Consider the following 19,223-nt stretch of genomic DNA (forward strand, 5'->3'; position numbering starts at 1 on the left):
TTAAAGCGCAAACTCGGAACGTCGCAGTAGGCTGTGACGAAACCTGTACGGCGTACCCAGAAGGAGGGTAGGTACAGTCTTTTCAAAAGATTTCCAATTTGCACTATTTGTATCATAAAAAAATTAAACAATCATTTGTTTAATAGATAATCAATTAATAAGTGTTGTTTTCATTCCGAAATTAAATCGATATGAGTGCACCAAAACTACTCGATTTTTCTTATCGTAATGAACTTTAGTCGTTTGGGAATTTTCCATGACAACCTCGGTGGATGTTCAGGAAAAAACGAGGCGGGTTTTAGGAGGCGGCAGTGGCTTTTCCTAACAGGATCGCATAAAATCTAAGGGAGTTCATCGAGATAGAGTGAGAGGGATCACTTTAAACACCTCCTATATCTCATAACCTCCTAATACCTCTTTCTGCCATCACAGAGTACGAAACCATTTTGTTTTTTTTTTGTTTACTTTTGTCGGATAAAATGGCGGATAACAACAGCTGATTTATAAAAAATTAAAGTTTTTTATAAAAAATATTATTTTTATTTAATAACTAATTACTATTTACGTTTTCAAGGTTACTAAAGTTTAAAAATAAATTAAGTTATGATATATAAAGTGATTTTGTATGGTTAACCTTGAACAAATAGAAAATATATATAAATATTAATATATTATTACGCAATAAATTTAAAAATTAATTCTTAATAAATTATATTACCTTATAAGTGTTAAGTTTAATAACTAACTCTTTATTTGTTTTCTTCACAATAAATTTAAAAACTTAAACTTAAAAACGCTAACTTCACTCCTGTTCAATGACTTTTCATATAGCGTGTTTTAATAGACATTATTACACGTCATAATCAGAAAAGTATTTAAATATCTTTCTGATTCTTTTGAATTTTTAGCTTGTTGGGGGAGTTTCAGTAAGTACCGGTCATAATTTCAGGGAGATATCCTCCCTGAAATTCCGATCATGTTGGCGTTTTGATGTTTATTATCTCTTAGATTTCATAGGCTTAGGTTAGGTTAGGTTGGATTGGCTTGAATGAAGTTTCTACCAAGCAGATAAATCAACAGAAAACGGCAGGTTAGTTCAAAATTGTGCTGGAAAATGATATTGAGGATTACAGATTGTTATCTATCTTATGTCCTAACCTCACTTTTCCAACCCAACTCAACCTCATTTTCCCAACTGACATTTTTTGACATTTCATTAAAAGAAAATTTTTATTCAACTTATTTAGTGTTAGAAATAAATCTATATCTAGAAATTCCGGGTTGGGTTGAGTCATCTGCCGAGATGAACTAGCCCTGATTTTCAATCTTTCTTCACCCATTCTTTCAACATGATTCCTTTAGTATCTTGACCATTTGATCACATCCTGTACCTCGCACATCTCGCGGATTCTTTCACGTGCATCGTCTTCACTTCTCGATTCTTGTAATATTAATGAGTTAGCCTAATGACTCAATCTCCATCCTGGAGAACCAATCCAGTTTTTTTTATGGTGAGTAGTTTATTTCCCCAATATTTTTCGAGTATTTTGGGTTACATAACTTCTCTAAATTCCCATGGGGATGCACCTGATGGAGACAATTCTCCACATAAGAAACTAATTTCCTGCTTTTTATGGATACTTATCATGCACAATCAATGAGTCATTGTAGATTTGATCTAAATCTTCACTACTGTCCTAAAGTAACTTTCAACGGAACAAGTCGATAGTGGAAAAGTTTCATAAAAGTAATGATTGCCTTAGCTGCTGCAGGAAAGAAATGTTAAATCTGAGCACAGTAATGTCTTCCAGGTTCGACTCAGCTCCACACCTTCCGCTATGTTAATGTTATTGTCATAACGATAATTTTTAGATGCTCGTTATCGTTTTATCATTGTATATATAGATTCTAATAAGAATTATAGATTTTAATAAAAATCTATAAACAAAGATAATAATAAAATTGTCATTACTTCCTATAACTCCCTGCATTACCGACTTAACACCCAACTAGACGTCAGCCATGACAGTTGGTGTTCCATTGTAACGTTCCGTTTTAAAGTGCGTGTTTTTTCCAGTTTTCGTAACACAACGGTGCGATTTTTGTTTGAAAATCGCCGAAAATGGGTAGGAAGAAAAAGAAGCAATCGAAACCGTGGTGTTGGTATCCTTTTTTGAATCCGTTTTTTGTTGGTTGTGTCCATAGAGTCGGTCGCGCGCCGATCCGCGGTCGTCTTTAGACCCCGTGTGACCGATTTCTCTGCAGTACGCTAAATATAGCGAGCGCGCGATCGATTTATTTTTAGCATTTAGTGGGCCATTTTCCTTAGCTGTATTTAGGTATTGTAATAGGGAGTTTGAGGACGAAAAGATACTGATCCAACACCAAAAAGCCAAACATTTCAAATGTCACATTTGCCATAAAAAATTGTACACCGGACCTGGTCTCTCTATACATTGCATGCAAGTTCACAAGGAAGCCATAGATAAAGTTCCGAATTCACTGCCCAATAGATCTAACATCGAAATTGAAATCTATGGAATGGAAGGTAAATAAAGTCTCTAAATGGTGATTAATTTTTTTATTTTCTTGGTTTTGTTTAAAGGAATTCCACCAAATGATCTGAAAGAACATGAACGCCACAAAGGCGGGAGTAGATTAGATTCTGATGATGATGATGATGAACCTGCAACAAAGAAATCAAAACCTGAAGGTTTACTCGGTACTGCCCCTGGTGTTCCTGTTCAGGGAATGGTTCCGGGGATGATGCCACCACCTATGGGGATGCCTCCTGGAATTCCTATGGGTCACATGATGCCTATGGGACATATGCACCCACCCTTTATGCATCATAGGTAATTACACTAATTAACTCAATAATACAAAAGTTTTAATTGATAGATATAAATTTAGTATGCCTATGATGCCTCCACCTATGATGATGCAGGCGCAAGGAGGTCCAGCAAAACCACTATTTCCAAGTGCTATTCCAACATCATCTCCTGGAGCACCTATCGTTGGTGCTGACTTTAAACCTATATCATCTGGTAATATCTTTGATCTTAATGTTATAATTGATTTTATTTAATTAATTATTTGTAGGTGCGACAATCAGTGCCCCACCTACCACGAACAATCCTAGTATAAACGGTAGTGACGGTTCAAAAGTGCCCACAATAGCAACAACGGGGGCTACTAGTAAAATAATTCATCCCGCGGAAGATATTTCGTTGGAAGAGATTAAAGCGCGACAACCCAAATATGCAAGGTGTATGCCTAGTAAATCGTCCGAGGGTAGTAATACACCTACAAGTTCGTCCAGTGAGGTAATAATTTTTTCTTAAGATTTAGTCACCTTATTAAGGTGGTTTTAAATTTCGAATTTAATTTTCTATTAACAAAAAGAGATCGAATTGATTCCAAATGTATCACAATGATGAATAATTGGTTGACTGAGTTTCTATGGTTGCCCTAAAGACTAATTTGTTTGATTATTTCATTACAAAGAATACATAGACTAAAGTTATCTTCAAATAATTAAATACCAACTCTTCAGAAACTTGTGCAGATTTTATTTACCACTTTAACAGCCCTTATACCTTTTATATACACTCGATTTTCCATACCCACTCATGTGTTATTTACTATTAATGGAAGAGTGGCCAGAATAGTGACAAGTAGAACTAAATCTTATGTTAGTAAGTCCACCCATATCACTTTCACATTACAAAGCGATGTTGCATGTACAGGCTGGTTAGATAATATGGGGTTAGATAGGTCTATTATTGTTTTAGAATAAAGCTAAGAATAAACTTTTTTTTAGTGTCGTCAAAGAAATTAAATTTACAGTTTCCTGTAAATGACGGTACTATAACTAAAAATTATTCTACTAAAAATGTATGTAAAATTTACTTTATTTTCTAATATGTTAAACTTTTCGTAATTTTCGTAATCCATCTTAAAAAACAGGATTTTTAATTTGACACTTCAGAAAATTTTTGAATGCAAACAAATGTTGAGCGCCATCTATCAATAATTTATTAAGTCGTTTAATAATAATATTAAATATTAATAAAAAAATGTGAAATAATGCAATCTATTCCAACTTTTGTGTAAAACAAATATAAATTAAATAGTTCAACAAATGTATTTGTTTCAAATATCAGAAATATGTTTTTTTAATTCTTAGTTATAATTTACAGGAAACTGTAAATTTAATTTCTTTGACGACACTAAAAAAAGTTCATTTTTAACTTTATTCTAAAACAATAAGAAATAGACCTGTCAAACCCTATATTTTTTTAATCAGAAAAAAATAACGAATTCAATTTAAAAAAACGAAAATTGTCATGATATCTCAAAATCTAAAACCGAAAAAATTTTTGTGACAAGGTAAAGAAATATGTATGGAAACGGTCGATTATCTCCTAAGGTAAGATAGCTATCGAAAAATGTTAAGATACAAAAGTTGTAGTCTTTTTTAAAATCTATTACAATAAGGACAAATTAACTATACAGGATCAGTCAAAAAGTTACGATGAAACAAAATTACGTTTTCTTTAATGAAATACTTTCAGTTGTCGATGACAACTTTAATTTTATTATTATATTCGTAATCTTCATAAAATAACCTTTAAAATGAGTCCAAACTCGACATATTTAACTTTGATATTAATGGAGATACAATCACTTCCGGTTTGAAACGTCAACGTTAATTTTGACATATTTGTCATCTTCATTAAAAAACCTTTAAAATGAGTCCAAAGATGACGCACTTATCTCAAAAAACAAAAAAGTTTGAATAAAAAACATTAAACCCGAAGTTAGCAACAATGAAGATAGCAATTTAATTTTTAAATATTAATACCAACCTTAATTTTTTATTTTTTTTATTATATTTTTGTTTTTGTGACGAATATTAAGACATTTTATAAAAATTAAGAATATGTCAAAATGACATTGACATTTTAAACCGGAAGTTATATCTTATATCACGAGTAATATTGGAATTGACGTATCACGTTTGGACTCATTTTAAAGGATTTTTCACGACGATTACAAATATGTCAAAATTGACGTTGACATTCTTAACCGGAAGTTGAGCATAACTTTATTAATATTGAAGATAAATATGTCGTGTTTGTACTCATTTTAAAGGATTTTTAATGAAGATTACAAATATGTCAAAATTGAGGTTGACATTTTAAATTAGAAGTTAGTTACTTCTATCATATAATAGAAGTTTTATAACTGAAGTTAATCGTACTATCTTTTTATTTTTAACGTGTTTTTTGGGTCATTTTACATTGATTAAAAAAAATCGTAATAATAAAAAACCGACCAAATTTAATTTTTCTATCTTTTTCAATGTCGTTAAGTATTTCGAAGATGTTTTTAGTCGAATACAACAATTTTAATTCACAACAATCAACTTTTCCCATATTCTAAAATTTTTAAATCTTCTTGAAAGCTAACTTTTTTCACTTTTTCCGTATCGATTTAATCTTTTTTTGCATTTTGAATGTTAATAAAATTATTTTTGAATCAATTCAATCGCTTTTTATCAAAAAAACTTTTAATAAAAAAAAATCTATTCATTCAGTTTTCTTTTATGTCTTATCAGGCGGCTGCTGCCGTATCAGCAGCACAAGCGGTTCGTCAACACCAAGAGGTGTTAAATCACCAAGCGGCGTTGATGCAGCGGTTTCCAATGAGAGCGACCGGCCCCCCGATTAGTATGGCCGGAATTCAAGGCGTCCCGGTCTCCTCGATGTCGCTCGTTACGCAGATGAGGCCCGGCATGTTACCGGGTCCCCCATTACTTGGGGGCCACATCATGAGGCCGCCTCCACTTGGCGTACCACCAGGTATGTGAATTTTTTCGGGAAAGACTTTTAATAAATAAAAAAAAATACAAAAAGATGAAATAAAAAGACACACATACAGTGATTATTAGATTTATTATTATTATTATACTATGTATACATACGCCATATATATATTTACTATTCTCGACTATTGCTCTTATTTTTTTTGTACTCTCTGATTTTTCTCGAATTAATAACGATGTACGTCTAAGTTTATTTCCGGTCGAGTGAACGATGATGATGATGGGATCTGAGACTGCGATTTTTTTCTGTGTATACGGTTTTATGTGTATATCAGTTGTTACTTGTAATCTTCAATCAATAAAGCGAATAAATTAATTTAAGATATCTTACAATTAATCAATAATGTTCAATTTATTATTTCATTTATAAATTTGGGAAAATTTATTTTTTATAAATGAAATTGTAATTTACTTTTTGTTCGCTTTATTGTGTCTTAATATGGTGATGATGATGATGGTGATGACGATAATATTCCGTACCGCACAAGACGACGTACCATAGCGATAGTTTCATTCTTATTTTTTTTGTACTATAATCGTAAGGAAAATATATAAAGTTATTTGTCTTAACGAAAAAATATATATATTTTTCCCGATTTTTTTTAGTATAGATTTCCTGAGTACCCTATTTTTTTATAATGTTAAGACAAAACGTTGTTACGGCAAGTATAATTTTATTTATTATTTTCTATTTTTTTTTTTGTTCTTCGCTTAAAACAGTAAAAGTATTTATTAGTTCTAATCCTACATTGGTTAAAAAATAATTATTCTTAATATAAAACTATAAAAAAAAATTAATTATTAAATTAAGGAATGATTAATTTGATTGATGTAGTATTAGATAGTGGTAATAGGTTCTTTTCTTTTTAATTATTTTTTTTAATTAAAACGCAACGTAAATTTTGAAAGGGGGTTATTATTTTTTATTTTAGAGGTTAGGAAAAGAGTCTACTTAATATAAATGTACTGATTAATGTTTGCTTTAAAGACAAGTTTCGGACAAGTGTCGCCGAACGGGGCCACAGTTGTTTTGCCTCAGGTACTATCGCACACTAAGTGTTGGCATGCTGCATTATATTTGTACACTTTGCTTAGTTTGCCAGTGGTTTTTATCATTGTCATTTGACTGGATTGCATCTATACTATTTATTATATATTATTATTAATTATATAACTGTATACATCTTATATGATGCGTACATCATTGAACTTTCCGTTTTTATTTTTATAAAATACTTTTTTTGTTAGTTTCGAAAGGTTAATCATCGAACATTGCCTCTTTTTTCCATCGACATCGAAATCAATCGATTTTTTATTTTTAATGATTTTTAATGAGTTATAATTAATGAGATATTTATGAACTAGAGATTAAATACTAAAATATTACAATTTAATCCAACTACTACTAATAAATAATGCTAAGTATTGTAATAATATAACCAAAACATGTCATTCATCATTTTTTCTTTGAAATTTTACATAATCGTATTAATCGTAGATCAAGTCACAAACAATATTTACAGAAATTTGATTTCATATTAGTAAAATGTTGTAAATATAATAGAATTTATTATGTTTTGTTGGCCTTTTACGTTTTTTTATTGTATTTAATCCACGTAAGGTCAATACGAAGTAATTTTGTAGAATTTTGACAGTAACATAACCTCAAATTTCATTTTTCATTAATTTCTTATTGTAATTCATGTTTGTTCGGTTAAAACCATTGAAATCGATCAACTTAGCATGTCAAGAACGAAAACCATCCATCATATGGGAGTTTTGATGAAGAATTGGACGAAAATCCTTAAATTAAGTATTTGAATGTATTTTTAAAGGTGGACGTTGAAATCTAAAAGAAAATGTTCCGAAATCAACACAAGCAAAGTTAATGCAACAAAACTACAACATTTCATACATAAATATCATTAATATAGAAATTTCAATAATTTTTGATAAAATTTAATTGGTGACATTTGACATTTCAAAGTTGCCCATACCGGAAATATTTAAATTACTAATATCAAGTTGAAGAATTTAACCAATCAGAAGACGTTATTTAAAAAGTTTTGGCATTAAACAAACGAAATTGGGAGATTTTAGTATGATTTTGAACGTGATGAGGGGTGCATGCTAATTTTGTCCGCGATTATTTAAAAAATCAAAACAAAAGTTAGGTTATGAGTCAATCACCATTGTGATATAACCTCAAAAATAGTAAACTTATTATTTAATAAGTTGTATAAGAAGATTATTTACGTTTAATAATAAACAAGAAAATTAAGTGGTTCCTGATACAATTAATTCCTGATTGCGAAGAATTATTTCAATCCAACCAAGAATCTTTGTTACAAGATTAAACTAAGGTATAATTTTCAATCTCATTATTATTCGTCGTTTTTTATTTTAATTTTTATCTCAAATTTCACTTACCTAAAATACGATTAATTTGAGTTATTATTTTGTTTGGTTATGTTATTACAATTTCATTACGTATTCAATTATTAAAACTGGTTAATTTAATTTACTTCGTATTAACTATAAGTTAAAGATAATATTAATTATTTGTCTGAGAGTCTTGTTAGAATTTACTTATTTATTCTTGTACTCGTTTACTCAAGTGTTGAACCCACAAATAATCCTGAAGTCACACTTACCTGAGTCATTTGACAAATTAATAACGCTGTATCTTTAAGATATAATGAGTAGTAGATTAAAAATATTATGCCTCAGCTGCAGACGGCCTCAGCTCTTATGATAATATCGAAACTTTTGGGTTTTGACATTGATAGGAATATAGTAACCTAAGTCTATCTAATACTTTCTGGGGTTTTATGATATATAGAATTTTTACGACGTTTCGTTAACATCTCATCTGGCATCTTGAGTGCGTTGTCGTAGTCTCCTGTTAATTTTTCTTGTATCTTTTATTGATGGAAAAACGTGAGTTGCGGCGTGATGAAGTTATGAATCATTGTAATATATCGCTCAAAATTAACAAACCTTGACAATTAACACCGCAATTTCTAACCACATTCCCGCAAAAAAGGAACTCGTATTTGCATAAATCTTCCCGTTAACATAAATTTGTAAGCAAGATTTCTACACAGAAACAAATCAAATGTTCAGTACTATTTTTACACAAAATACTTATTTATTCTTGCATTCACTATGCTTGGCTTAATAGATCGTTATGAACCTTGGCCTGCCTTAAGTTTCATTCAGCCTTCTTAGGTCCTCCATAAATCATCTTTTCGCCCGTCTGTTAAATATTTTTTCCTATTATTAAGAACATCTCTCACTCTTATTCTGAGTTTAAATTCCTGTTTAGTTCTGGTAGAATTTGACTATATCATGCTCGTTGTATAGTTCATTCTTTTCCTCTAATAACTGTATTCTTCAATTGCATTTGACAAGCAATTTACGGAGTTGGTTTCATGTAAACACGTCTTTCTTTATTTTGTTAAGTTGCTTTTTTTCTCTTGTCTTCCATCCTGGCTTGTTTTGCCAAATCACTGGGACATATCTTGGAATAATTGATGCGAGTTTAATTGTAATATTAAATATATGCGTGGAGTCTGCGTCCAAATTCGTATCCCAGAATTATCTCCATCTATAGAATCTACAGAATTATTTCAAATCGTTTATTGAAAAATCTTACATCCCAAAAAGTTGCAATTTCTGTATCATTATCGTCTAAATTCTAATCTCAAATAACTCTTTGTAATTAATATTATATGATATTAATATGTGATATAATCTTTGTATTTTGTTGAATCAAAAAAAGATTTTTTATAAAGATCACTACTAGTGATGTCTAGATTTTGCCCGAAACCCGAAACTTTTTAGTTCTAGGTCTAGTGTTAGTTCTAGTTTTACTGCAATAAAAGTATGCAACATAGTGATATCTTATGCTAACTAGCGCTACCTACCGCTGTCGTTTGTAAAATGAATAAGATGAGAGATGTTAATCTATTTGTAGAGTCTCTGAAGATGGCCAAGGGTCGAAACTAGTTACACTTAAATTCTGTATAAAATAAAAGACAAACTTTTAATTTTATACTAACATCCAGAAAACGACACTGGCTCGAAATTGTAGGTTCATCTATTTTTTCTATTGTAGAATTTCTTGGTGTATCTAAGTCGGTTTTTAGACGTATGATGCAAATCGGACTTGAAATTGTATAACGTAATTGGCGCTTAGATTTATCCTTTAAAACAAATAGTATTTTATGTCTTTCGGTATTCTGCTTTTTCTAAGATAAGTTACACCTTTACCTACCAGATAGCATGACAATTTCTTCGGTCCAATTATGGTTAAATCGTTATATTATAGTGTTTAACATCTCTAGTTCAAAAATTTTCCATTTTTTTATAACTCACCCGGTATATTTTTAAAACCTTAGGGGTTCCTATTTCTTATAGACCATAGAAGATACTTTTAGTTTATTTATTTTTTTTAAATAAAATTATTTTTACTATCAAGTTGGTTTTTATTCTTAATTGATAGTGAAATCAAAGGTAAGTAAAACTTATTTTATTTTATTTTCTTCGTCTCTTCATCAATAACAAATTTATATACATATATAAAAAAACAAAAAGAAAAGAGATTGGCAATGTTCGTGTTCCAAACCAAAAAAAGAATAAATAAATAAATTTGTGCAAAGTCGTTTGTTTTGTTGGACCAAACTTCTTTGAGTAGTGAACCCGTCTTTAGATTTCGTGTTGAATTTAGAGGATATTTTTTTGACGTTTTTACACTTAAAAAATTGTTTCCGACAAAAAGGACTTTGCTTTAGCTGAACCGTTTTATTTTTAATTTTTATTTTATTTTTTTTAATTTTATCTTGTAATATTACGCGTTGATTCGATTCTTCTTTCTGCCACAGGTATGATCGGCATGCCGCCTGGCGTAATATACGGGGCCCCCATGTTCCCCGCTGGACCTGTGATTGCCCCAGTCATGCAGCCACGGTTTAGATGATTGCCGATGTATCTACTCTACAACGCGCAAGTCTAATTCTGTTTTTTTTTCTATTATTATAAAAAAAACAACTTAGTTAAAAAAATGAAAAAAAAATGAAAGAAAATTCTATGCCGGTTAATTTTTCCGATGCTTGCACACTCGAACAAAATAATAATTTTTCTGTTCGTTTTTACGTTAGTTTAAAGTTTTACGCCCGGCAAATTTTTTTTAGTGCAATTAGTTTGTTAAATTATTAACGTTTATTTGAAATTTTGGTGTGGGTTAAATATGGGACGCGATTTAACCTTTTGACATGAATTCATTTTCGACTCAAAATCCTTTAAAATCAATCAATCGAATTAAAAACATTTAAATTTATTTTAAAGGATTTTTCGTCTCAACATGATACTCATATATCAAAAACAAACTGTTAAAGGGTTAATTTCAAGTTTAATTGTTTATCATTTAGTTCTTTGAATTCATTTCTTACAATTAATTTCATTTCGATCGATTTCGTTTTATCACATCTGATACTGGCTTTTATTTTTGACAGGTTATTTAAAAAAAATCCTACCAAACGCCGGTATGTAAAGTTATTATTATTATTTGTTTTTATTTACCGAAGTTGGTATAATTGTATATCGGAATAAGGTCAGTGGTTTCTTATTATTTTATTTTTTATTTATTTTTTTCGTGTTTCCAATCCTACTTGAGGAAAGGTTTGTACAACATTTATTATTATTTTTTTTTTCGGTTTTTTTGAACTCAAGGTATTGTAAATAAAAACGTCTTTGGGGAAAAAATTATCCGAAATGATGTTTCTAAAGTAATTGTAATAAAATTCTAGTTCTTTTTTGTACCATGTCTGTGATATTTTATGTTGTCGGGGTTGTTACATTATCATTGAAACCGTCAAAGATAGAACTTTACAGATGGTATTGATTTACTTCTTTAGTTCAGACTAAATACGTAATGTGGTTCTACTTTATTATTTAAACTTTAAATAAAACGTTATACCAAGTTACCATACCGGTTTCGAGGTGAACCTCATCATCAGGAGAAAAGATAGATTCTGTTTTTAATTTTTTTTATATAAAAAGCCAAACAAAACACTAATTAGTATTTGAAATCTTGACGACTAACCTTGCCGTGGTCCAAAGTACTGTGACACAAATAACCTGAAGCCATAGAATCCATAATCTGTATGAATCTGAGCAACACTATTTTTGTTACTAAAATCAGTTATAACTTAGAAACCATAATTGATGCAACAAAAGGATATACATAAACAATGTTAATAATGATCGATAAAGACATAATCCATAACCTCCATAAACCTAAGCCTTATTACTGTCTAGGTATAAGGCAAAACACTCCAAAATCGTGATGTAGGTAATTTTTGCTATTAAAATCGGTTACAACTTTGAAACTATAATCGATCCATCAAACCAATATGCATAAAAAATGTTAATTATGATTGAAAAAGATATAATCCATAACTTACATAAGATTAAACATTACTATTTTCTGTGTATAAGGCACAAATGAAATCATGGATATAGGTAATTTATGTTGCTAAAACCGATTATAACTCAAGATTTGAAGAGATAATAAGAAAATGATATGTATAAAAAATCTTAATAATGATCAAAAAAGACATTATCCATAATCTATATAAACCTAAGCAACACGATTTTTTAGGTATAAGGCAAAAATCTGGTTGTTTATGTCAATAAAATCAGTCATAACTCAAAAACTAAATTCGACACAGAAATGGAATATTCATAAAAAATGTTAATTATTATTGAAAAAGTCAAAATCCATAACCTATATAAACCTAAGTCTTATCATTTTTTAAGTATAAGGCAAAACTCTCCTAAATCATGATATATAGGTCATTTTTGTTATTAAAATCAGTTATAACTTAGAAACCAGAATTGATGCAACAAAAGGATTTACATAAAAAATGTTAATAACGATCAATAAAGACATAATCCATAACCTCTATAAACCTCAGCCTTATTACTTTCTAGATACAAGACCACACTCTCCTAAATCGTATTAATTCAACTTTAACCATCACCATTAACATAAAACATTAAGGTTCAGATCAAAAATCTTCGACTTTGTCTAATTGTGATAAAATTAGCCCACTTTTTTAAAGTATTCAATACAAACTCAGAGTTATATGGCAACAAGAACCATAAATTAGTTTGCAATTCAAAACGAATTAAATTAGGAGTTATTAAATCATGCAAGCAAATAACCCCAACACCACGCATTTAGTCTGAACTTCATAACACGCAATTCCTCGTCTTAATTCGATAAAGATTAAAATAAAAATAAATAAGTTCATTAAACAATACCTTGAGTTATTTTTTTTAAACAAAATAAGGTAAGAAATTCAATTTATAAAAAATTTCAAAAATAAATTGCAAAAAAAAAAGAATTAAGAAAGTAAAATTGCACTTTTGGTGTAAAATTTCTCTTCTATTTCAAATTTGATTTCCTTTTATCATCTTGTACACTGTCTCTCTTTCTTTTTCTATCTATTTCTTCGGTATTCGCTTTTCGCAGCTAGAACGACCGAAGGTAGGTCACGAAGGGTCGACGGAGAGCTTTGTTCGTTTTTGTCGTTTTATATTTTTTTTTTTTTAGATTATTCGAAAGGTATTGTTATTATTATTATTATATTTATTTTTAATATTATTTTAAACATTATTTTTAATATTCTATTATTTCTCATTTTACTCTCCCCCACACTTTAATTTTCTTGGTGTAAGGTATACAAATTATTTATTTATTATTTTTTTTTTAATTAATTAATTTTCGTTTAGAAATTTTCATATATTTATTATTATTATTTCTTTCTCGTTTAATTTTTTTAATTTCTTTGTTCTCTCGGAGAAGCAGTGTGTCGTAGAGAGCCCTAAATATATGAAAAGTTTTCTTTGCTATTTAGTACGAGGATTATGGGAATTATTGTAGATTTTTTTTTTTGGCAGGCGACTGATTTGTCACAGCTTTTTTTAATGGCTGTTGGACCTACGATTCCCTGTTTCATTCTAAATTGCAACTAAAAACAAAGAAAATTGTTTAACAACGAAAAATTTAATTTGTTTTGGTGGTTATTATTTCTTTTTGTTGTAATTTAAAGTAAAACAGGTGACAAGATCAACGTCACAGCTTTGCACAGCTGTTGGGTCTAGGTCCCTTGCCGCAATTTCGTGGCTTTGAACAGGCGATCCTTCGTAGGATCACAGGGTGGTGCCTGTTGGACCGAACCCCAAATATTCCCCTCAGGGTGATTATCGGGGGAGCGGTCCCCTGTTGTTGTATCGCAGTAAGTGTATTATATGTTTCAAGTAGATTTATAGATGTAACATGTAAAAAAATAAATCGTTCTTAAATAAACTATTATAGAAAAAAATCTTTTTAATTCCCAATCCAAGAATAATAGGAATTTGATTAATCATAGTTGATAAATAAGGTGAAAGTTTTAATCAGTTTATTATCTTATCTGGTTTATTTTGAGCGTAATGATTCGATGAGCCAGTGTAGCGCGAAGTGCGTAAAATAGTGCATTGTACGGAAAAGAAGAAGGAGTTAAAGTGAGTATTTATCCTTTATTCCAATTATAACAACCCAATTTAATCAAATTCAAAAGCAAAATGTAGCATATTCAAAATAGGAAGTAAGATAAGAAGATCGAGTAATAATTAGCCCCAAATCAAGTTGTTGTGATATAAATCTTAATGAAATAAGACATTATAAGGGCGTGGTTGATTTTGAAAAGTCGTTTTTTTTATTATTAATAATAAATAGCTTATCTTTCGACATTGTCGCAACCTTGGGGATATAATTAAGACTATAAAATCTCTTACTCACGGTTCTAATAAAAAAAAACCGCTCGAGTTTTTATTAAAACAATACCGAGTTAACTGAGTTATAAAGAAAATTAGCGCTCTCTAACTCAAATGAGAAATAAGATAATGTTAATGTTGGTTGACTACCAGAGATTGCGACACTTTAATATTATGCGGAATAATCGGTATCGTATAAAGCGTGGGACCCAAATGGAGGAAAATAATAAAGTGAAAAGGAAGAAAAAATACGAAACACACACTCAACTCCGCCTGTTTCTTAACACTCGGCTGGAAGCGAACGTGGGCAATTGCGAAATAAGTGAGTAATCATTTCCTGTGGAACATAAAACAGTTCCTAAAGATACACATTCCAATTATTTTATTGAGAAAAATTGTTTACTCATTCTGTGTACTTTACATTTTACGATTTCTTTGCATAATCGTTATCTTATTAAATAAATTGTTGTTTCTAAGGTAAAAGGGAATCACAATTATACACTTAATATGCAGGAAATGAAGTTAATTGAATCTCATCTTGATCTGATATCTTTCTTTTAAGGAGAGTAAACGAATTTGAATGTAAAATATTAAATGAGTTCATGAATAAAGTACAATAAGTCATATACATAGATCACTTTGCAAACTTTGCCCAGTGAATGTATTCTCGAACGGTTAAACATTTTTAAATTTAAATGATACTAGACAATACATCATTATACTATCTAAACGTAGATAAAGTTTAGAGAAAAGGGATATAGTAAAATATGCTATATATTCTTTTTTTTAGTCGTCTTAGACATCTCTAAACTCGAATATTTCCTAATATCATTTTTATTACTGCCTCAATATCGTTTTTGCGATATTCCTCAATGTAATAATTCTTGTCATTCCTCAACAACATCCTGAATATTCCGAGAGACGATAGGCATTAAGAATTCTTCCTTAGACAAAAATTGTAAGAAATTTGTCACACTAAATAACGGAAAATATTTTTATACATACAGAGTGTTCCACAACGACGTACTGGAATAAACATATGTTATTTTAAATGGAATGATATAGTTTTTATTGCGTATTCTGATTCTACACACAAAACTAAATCGACTTTGATAAGACATGTTGGAACCTAGTGCTTTTGGTTTTTGAGTTATTTTAATTAGAAGCTAGATCGAGCTAGAAAGTTAAAATTTGAATGTTAAAATAGAGTGCCATTGGCTACATCGGTCTATCTTATACAGGGTGTTCAAAAATGTAACTACTATTTTACCATATTGAATTGGAAAAAAGTCGAAAATTTTAAATGGAACACCCCATATTTGATTATATATATATTTGATATTTGATTTTGACAATACCTTGCAATACTACCCTACAATACATCAGAACTTTTTTGTCTCTTGATATTTTCTCCTAAAATTATTAGTTTGATCACAAAAAAATAAAATAATACACAGGCTCAAGTGAATTAATTCAGATTGGTTATTATTAGTCAAAGAAATGAAGTTATGTTAAATTGATCTCAGCGTTATTTTTTTTTGTCATCAAACTAACAATTTGTTAGTTGTAAAATGTCAATAGATAAGAAAGTTGCAGAGTTTTTTCCTTAACTTAGGCTATAACTTGGGTTTTGAACAAAAAGTTATATAAAAGACACCCCTATGAAATTTAATTTTCGCTGACAAATCACCCCTTTGAAATCTATCGCATCAATTTAGAAACACCTATATATTATATAAAATGTTATTCTTTCTAATCCTTGTTCTTTATAGTTCTTTAGGGTAATTATCGGTATTAATTCATCATATGAGGGCACTTTGCATTTGGGTTCGGCAGTGTATGATGTTGTCGTCTGTTCTTGATGGCCTGACTTGGTTGTTAAAACCACTCTTTTTCTATGTTATTCGACGGTGTTTTCCTTTGTAGCTGTGTCGTATCTGTGGCAGCATGTTGTATTAGTTGATGTTCGTTGTTATCTTTGAATTTTGGCTCTTTGCTAAGTTTAAAGTCTCCTAGTGTGGTTATGACATCTTGTTTTGATAAATCATTTAAAATTCTTCCACCACGTGTTTCTCCATATACAGGATACATTTGCTTTTATCTTCAGGGTCCACATTCTGTCAGAGATAGTAGAGGTAGTAGTATGGGATGTATTTAGATTTTTTGATTGATCATTTCCATCTTATCTCTTGTAGAGCCAAGTTTCTATACCATATTGTAGAAATTTTAGTTTGCAAAATTTTTCCATTTTGTCTTGAAGTGTTCCCTCCAAGTCTTCATGGCAAATCTTGTTTTGCTATTAATGTTGTAATTTGTATTTGTATCCTCTTATATCTCTTTTACTTATTTCATTACGGTATGATAGACATGATAATTTGATTTCCACTCAGTAGTGGCTATAAGGACACACAGAAATGTTTATATCTCAAGAAGTAAAAGGGGTTTAACAATGAGGTTACTTTTAATGAAAAGATCACACTTTTATTATTAATATATGGGAATTCCATAAACATTTTGTAAGAATTCGATTTTTCACACATTTTTAAACTTAATTTTTTAACAACTTTAAATATTTATTTTTTTTGATTAAATTTATCAATTTTTTTGTGAAACCCACTTAAAGATAATCTTTCCTTAATCCCCCCTTCTAAAGATTATAAATATTCCCAAAAAAATTCCAAATAATATTTTTTATTTTTATCTTTAGATGGACCAAAGTAACTCATTGGAAAATCTTCATTACCCAATGTCGGGTGGGAACGTTCGCAATCTCGCAAGGTTATTCGAAGACAATTCAATTTCAAGAAAACCAAATTTCACTTTAACCAAGTCGAAATCGAAATCGTACTCGAGTTTTATGGTCGTAAAACAAGAAGCGAAAGAACCCGAAGAAAACGGAAACTTAACGTTTCGCGATATCCACTCAAAATTCGAATCGGGGCGAGCAAATAAAGTTTCCATGCAACGATTACCCAGCATTACCAATTTAGAATGCCTTAAATTACAAGAAATCAAAGAAATTAGCACGAAAACTAACGATATTGCGAAAAAAATCAAAACCAACGAGAAAAAGGCGTCCACTTTCTATTTAATGTATTTAAACGAAATCGTTGAGTTGTTGTTACAAATCGGGCAAATTGAAACATTCGGAAATTCATCTATCCAATCAGAAAAGTTAGCAACGTTGCAAATTTTACAAAAATGTTATTCGCAATTACGCGGGAAACTCGAAGCTTTCTTAGGCGATGATAACAGCGAAGAAGAGGAGCAAAAATTATCGATTCGATCGTCGATACAAAGATGGGAGAGCATGATCGAAACTAAATCGCAACACGTCATCCCTAATTATTCCATGCATTATAATTTAACCGGAAATAAATGGAGCGAGAAAAAAGCAATCGATCAAAACGTCGAAATCGTTAAAAGCGGCGAACCCGAGGATGATTTAAAAATGGTCGAGCACGTTAAAGTACAAAATTTAAAAAATATTTGGGAAAGACGAGGTAGTGAAGATTTAATTCAAAAAGGTAAGAAAAAAAAATTAACTTAAATGATTGGGTCGTAAAAGTCAAGTGAAGGGAATCTTTTAATTTCAACTTTCTATTTTATCTAGAACCAGAAATTATTTCGAAACAAGAAGTTTTCGAAAAAAATGATGTTGAAGATCCAATTGAGAAAGAATCTGAACCAATTTATGAGGAATTACTTGATATTGATTCAAATGATACTCCTTTAATAGTTATTGAAGATAATGTTCCAATTAATATCCAAGAAGAGAATGTCCAAAATAATGTTGAAGATTATATTCAAAATAATGTTGAAGATAATCAAAATAATGTTGAAGATAACATTCCAAATAAAATTGAATCCCATTTAGAATTTGTTAATCAAGAAAAAAAACATACCGAAGAAACATTCCACGAAGAACAACAACTGCCCGATAACGAAATCGAAATTGAATACATAAACGAACCATCACAACCTCAACAAGATATTAAAGATGTTAAAAATGTTGTTGAAGAAATTAATGATGATGATGATGAATTTGTAACACCTAAAATGCTAAATCAATCAAAAACTGATCAAGAAATAAATATTGAAGGTGTTAATAAATTTTTAGATGAAGAACGTAAACACGTCGATTTTGAGGATGTTGATCCAATGTTTGGGCCTCCGACTGGAATTGTTCCGGATCCGAATAAAAATTATGAAACGGTTCGTATTGTGGATGAAAAACCATCAGATGATCAATTTGTTGTTATTTATGAGAAATCGGAAGATGCGGCCAATAAAAATGATCATAAAGAAGAAAGTTTTTTAATTTTGGATAATCGTTCTCCCGAGGAAATAATAAACGAGAAAAAAGTTAATCAGGAAGGAGCCGTTTTGGTTAATGGGAATGGAGTGTAGTAATTTTTATGGTTTTCGTAATATATTTATTGTTATTATGTAATAATATGATATCAATATTGTTATTGGTAATAAACTAAGTTATAATAGTTTATTT

General features: G+C 30.0%; 2 protein-coding genes across 6 annotated transcripts; both read left to right on the forward strand.

Moving 5' to 3' along the window:
* Positions 1–2,000: 2,000 nt before the first annotated feature.
* Positions 2,001–14,270, forward strand: LOC111426631 (Bub3 interacting GLEBS and Zinc finger domain protein). Of its 4 annotated transcripts, none has more exons than XM_023061240.2 (7): positions 2,001–2,163; positions 2,340–2,548; positions 2,606–2,855; positions 2,902–3,047; positions 3,103–3,326; positions 5,603–5,867; positions 10,777–14,270. In XM_023061240.2, exons 1-7 carry the CDS (start codon positions 2,123–2,125, stop codon positions 10,869–10,871), a joined length of 1,230 nt encoding a protein of 409 aa, XP_022917008.1. In that variant the 5' UTR covers positions 2,001–2,122; the 3' UTR covers positions 10,872–14,270. The 4 variants fall into 4 exon arrangements, with proteins under 4 accessions (XP_022917008.1, XP_022917010.1, XP_022917009.1 ...); XM_023061242.2 differs by having other exon boundaries at positions 5,624–5,867; XM_023061241.2 differs by having other exon boundaries at positions 2,914–3,047.
* Positions 14,271–14,358: 88 nt separating this feature from the next.
* Positions 14,359–19,220, forward strand: LOC139429698 (ring-infected erythrocyte surface antigen-like). Of its 2 annotated transcripts, none has more exons than XM_071195648.1 (3): positions 14,359–14,464; positions 17,424–18,243; positions 18,330–19,220. In XM_071195648.1, exons 2-3 carry the CDS (start codon positions 17,424–17,426, stop codon positions 19,124–19,126), a joined length of 1,617 nt encoding a protein of 538 aa, XP_071051749.1. In that variant the 5' UTR covers positions 14,359–14,464; the 3' UTR covers positions 19,127–19,220. The 2 variants fall into 2 exon arrangements, with proteins under 2 accessions (XP_071051749.1, XP_071051751.1); XM_071195650.1 differs by lacking the exon at positions 14,359–14,464 and adding an exon at positions 14,471–15,038.
* The last annotated feature ends 3 nt before the right edge of the window (positions 19,221–19,223 follow it).

The sequence above is a fragment of the Onthophagus taurus genome, chromosome 5, assembly GCF_036711975.1.
Source record: "Onthophagus taurus isolate NC chromosome 5, IU_Otau_3.0, whole genome shotgun sequence".
Taxonomy (NCBI): Eukaryota; Metazoa; Arthropoda; class Insecta; order Coleoptera; family Scarabaeidae; genus Onthophagus; species Onthophagus taurus.

What these genes read in the sequence shown, in the direction of transcription:
- LOC111426631 (XM_023061240.2), top strand. Translation starts at nt 2,123, where the DNA reads ATGGGTAGGAAGAAAAAGAAGCAATCGAAACCGTGGTGTTG. An exon ending in CAATCGAAACCGTGGTGTTG is followed by an intron (nt 2,164 to 2,339) that starts GTATCCTTTTTT and finishes AGCTGTATTTAG; the next exon opens with GTATTGTAATAGGGAGTTTG. An exon ending in CTTTAAACCTATATCATCTG is followed by an intron (nt 3,048 to 3,102) that starts GTAATATCTTTG and finishes AATTATTTGTAG; the next exon opens with GTGCGACAATCAGTGCCCCA.
- LOC139429698 (XM_071195648.1), top strand. Translation starts at nt 17,424, where the DNA reads ATGGACCAAAGTAACTCATTGGAAAATCTTCATTACCCAATGTCGGGT. An exon ending in TGAAGATTTAATTCAAAAAG is followed by an intron (nt 18,244 to 18,329) that starts GTAAGAAAAAAA and finishes TATTTTATCTAG; the next exon opens with AACCAGAAATTATTTCGAAA.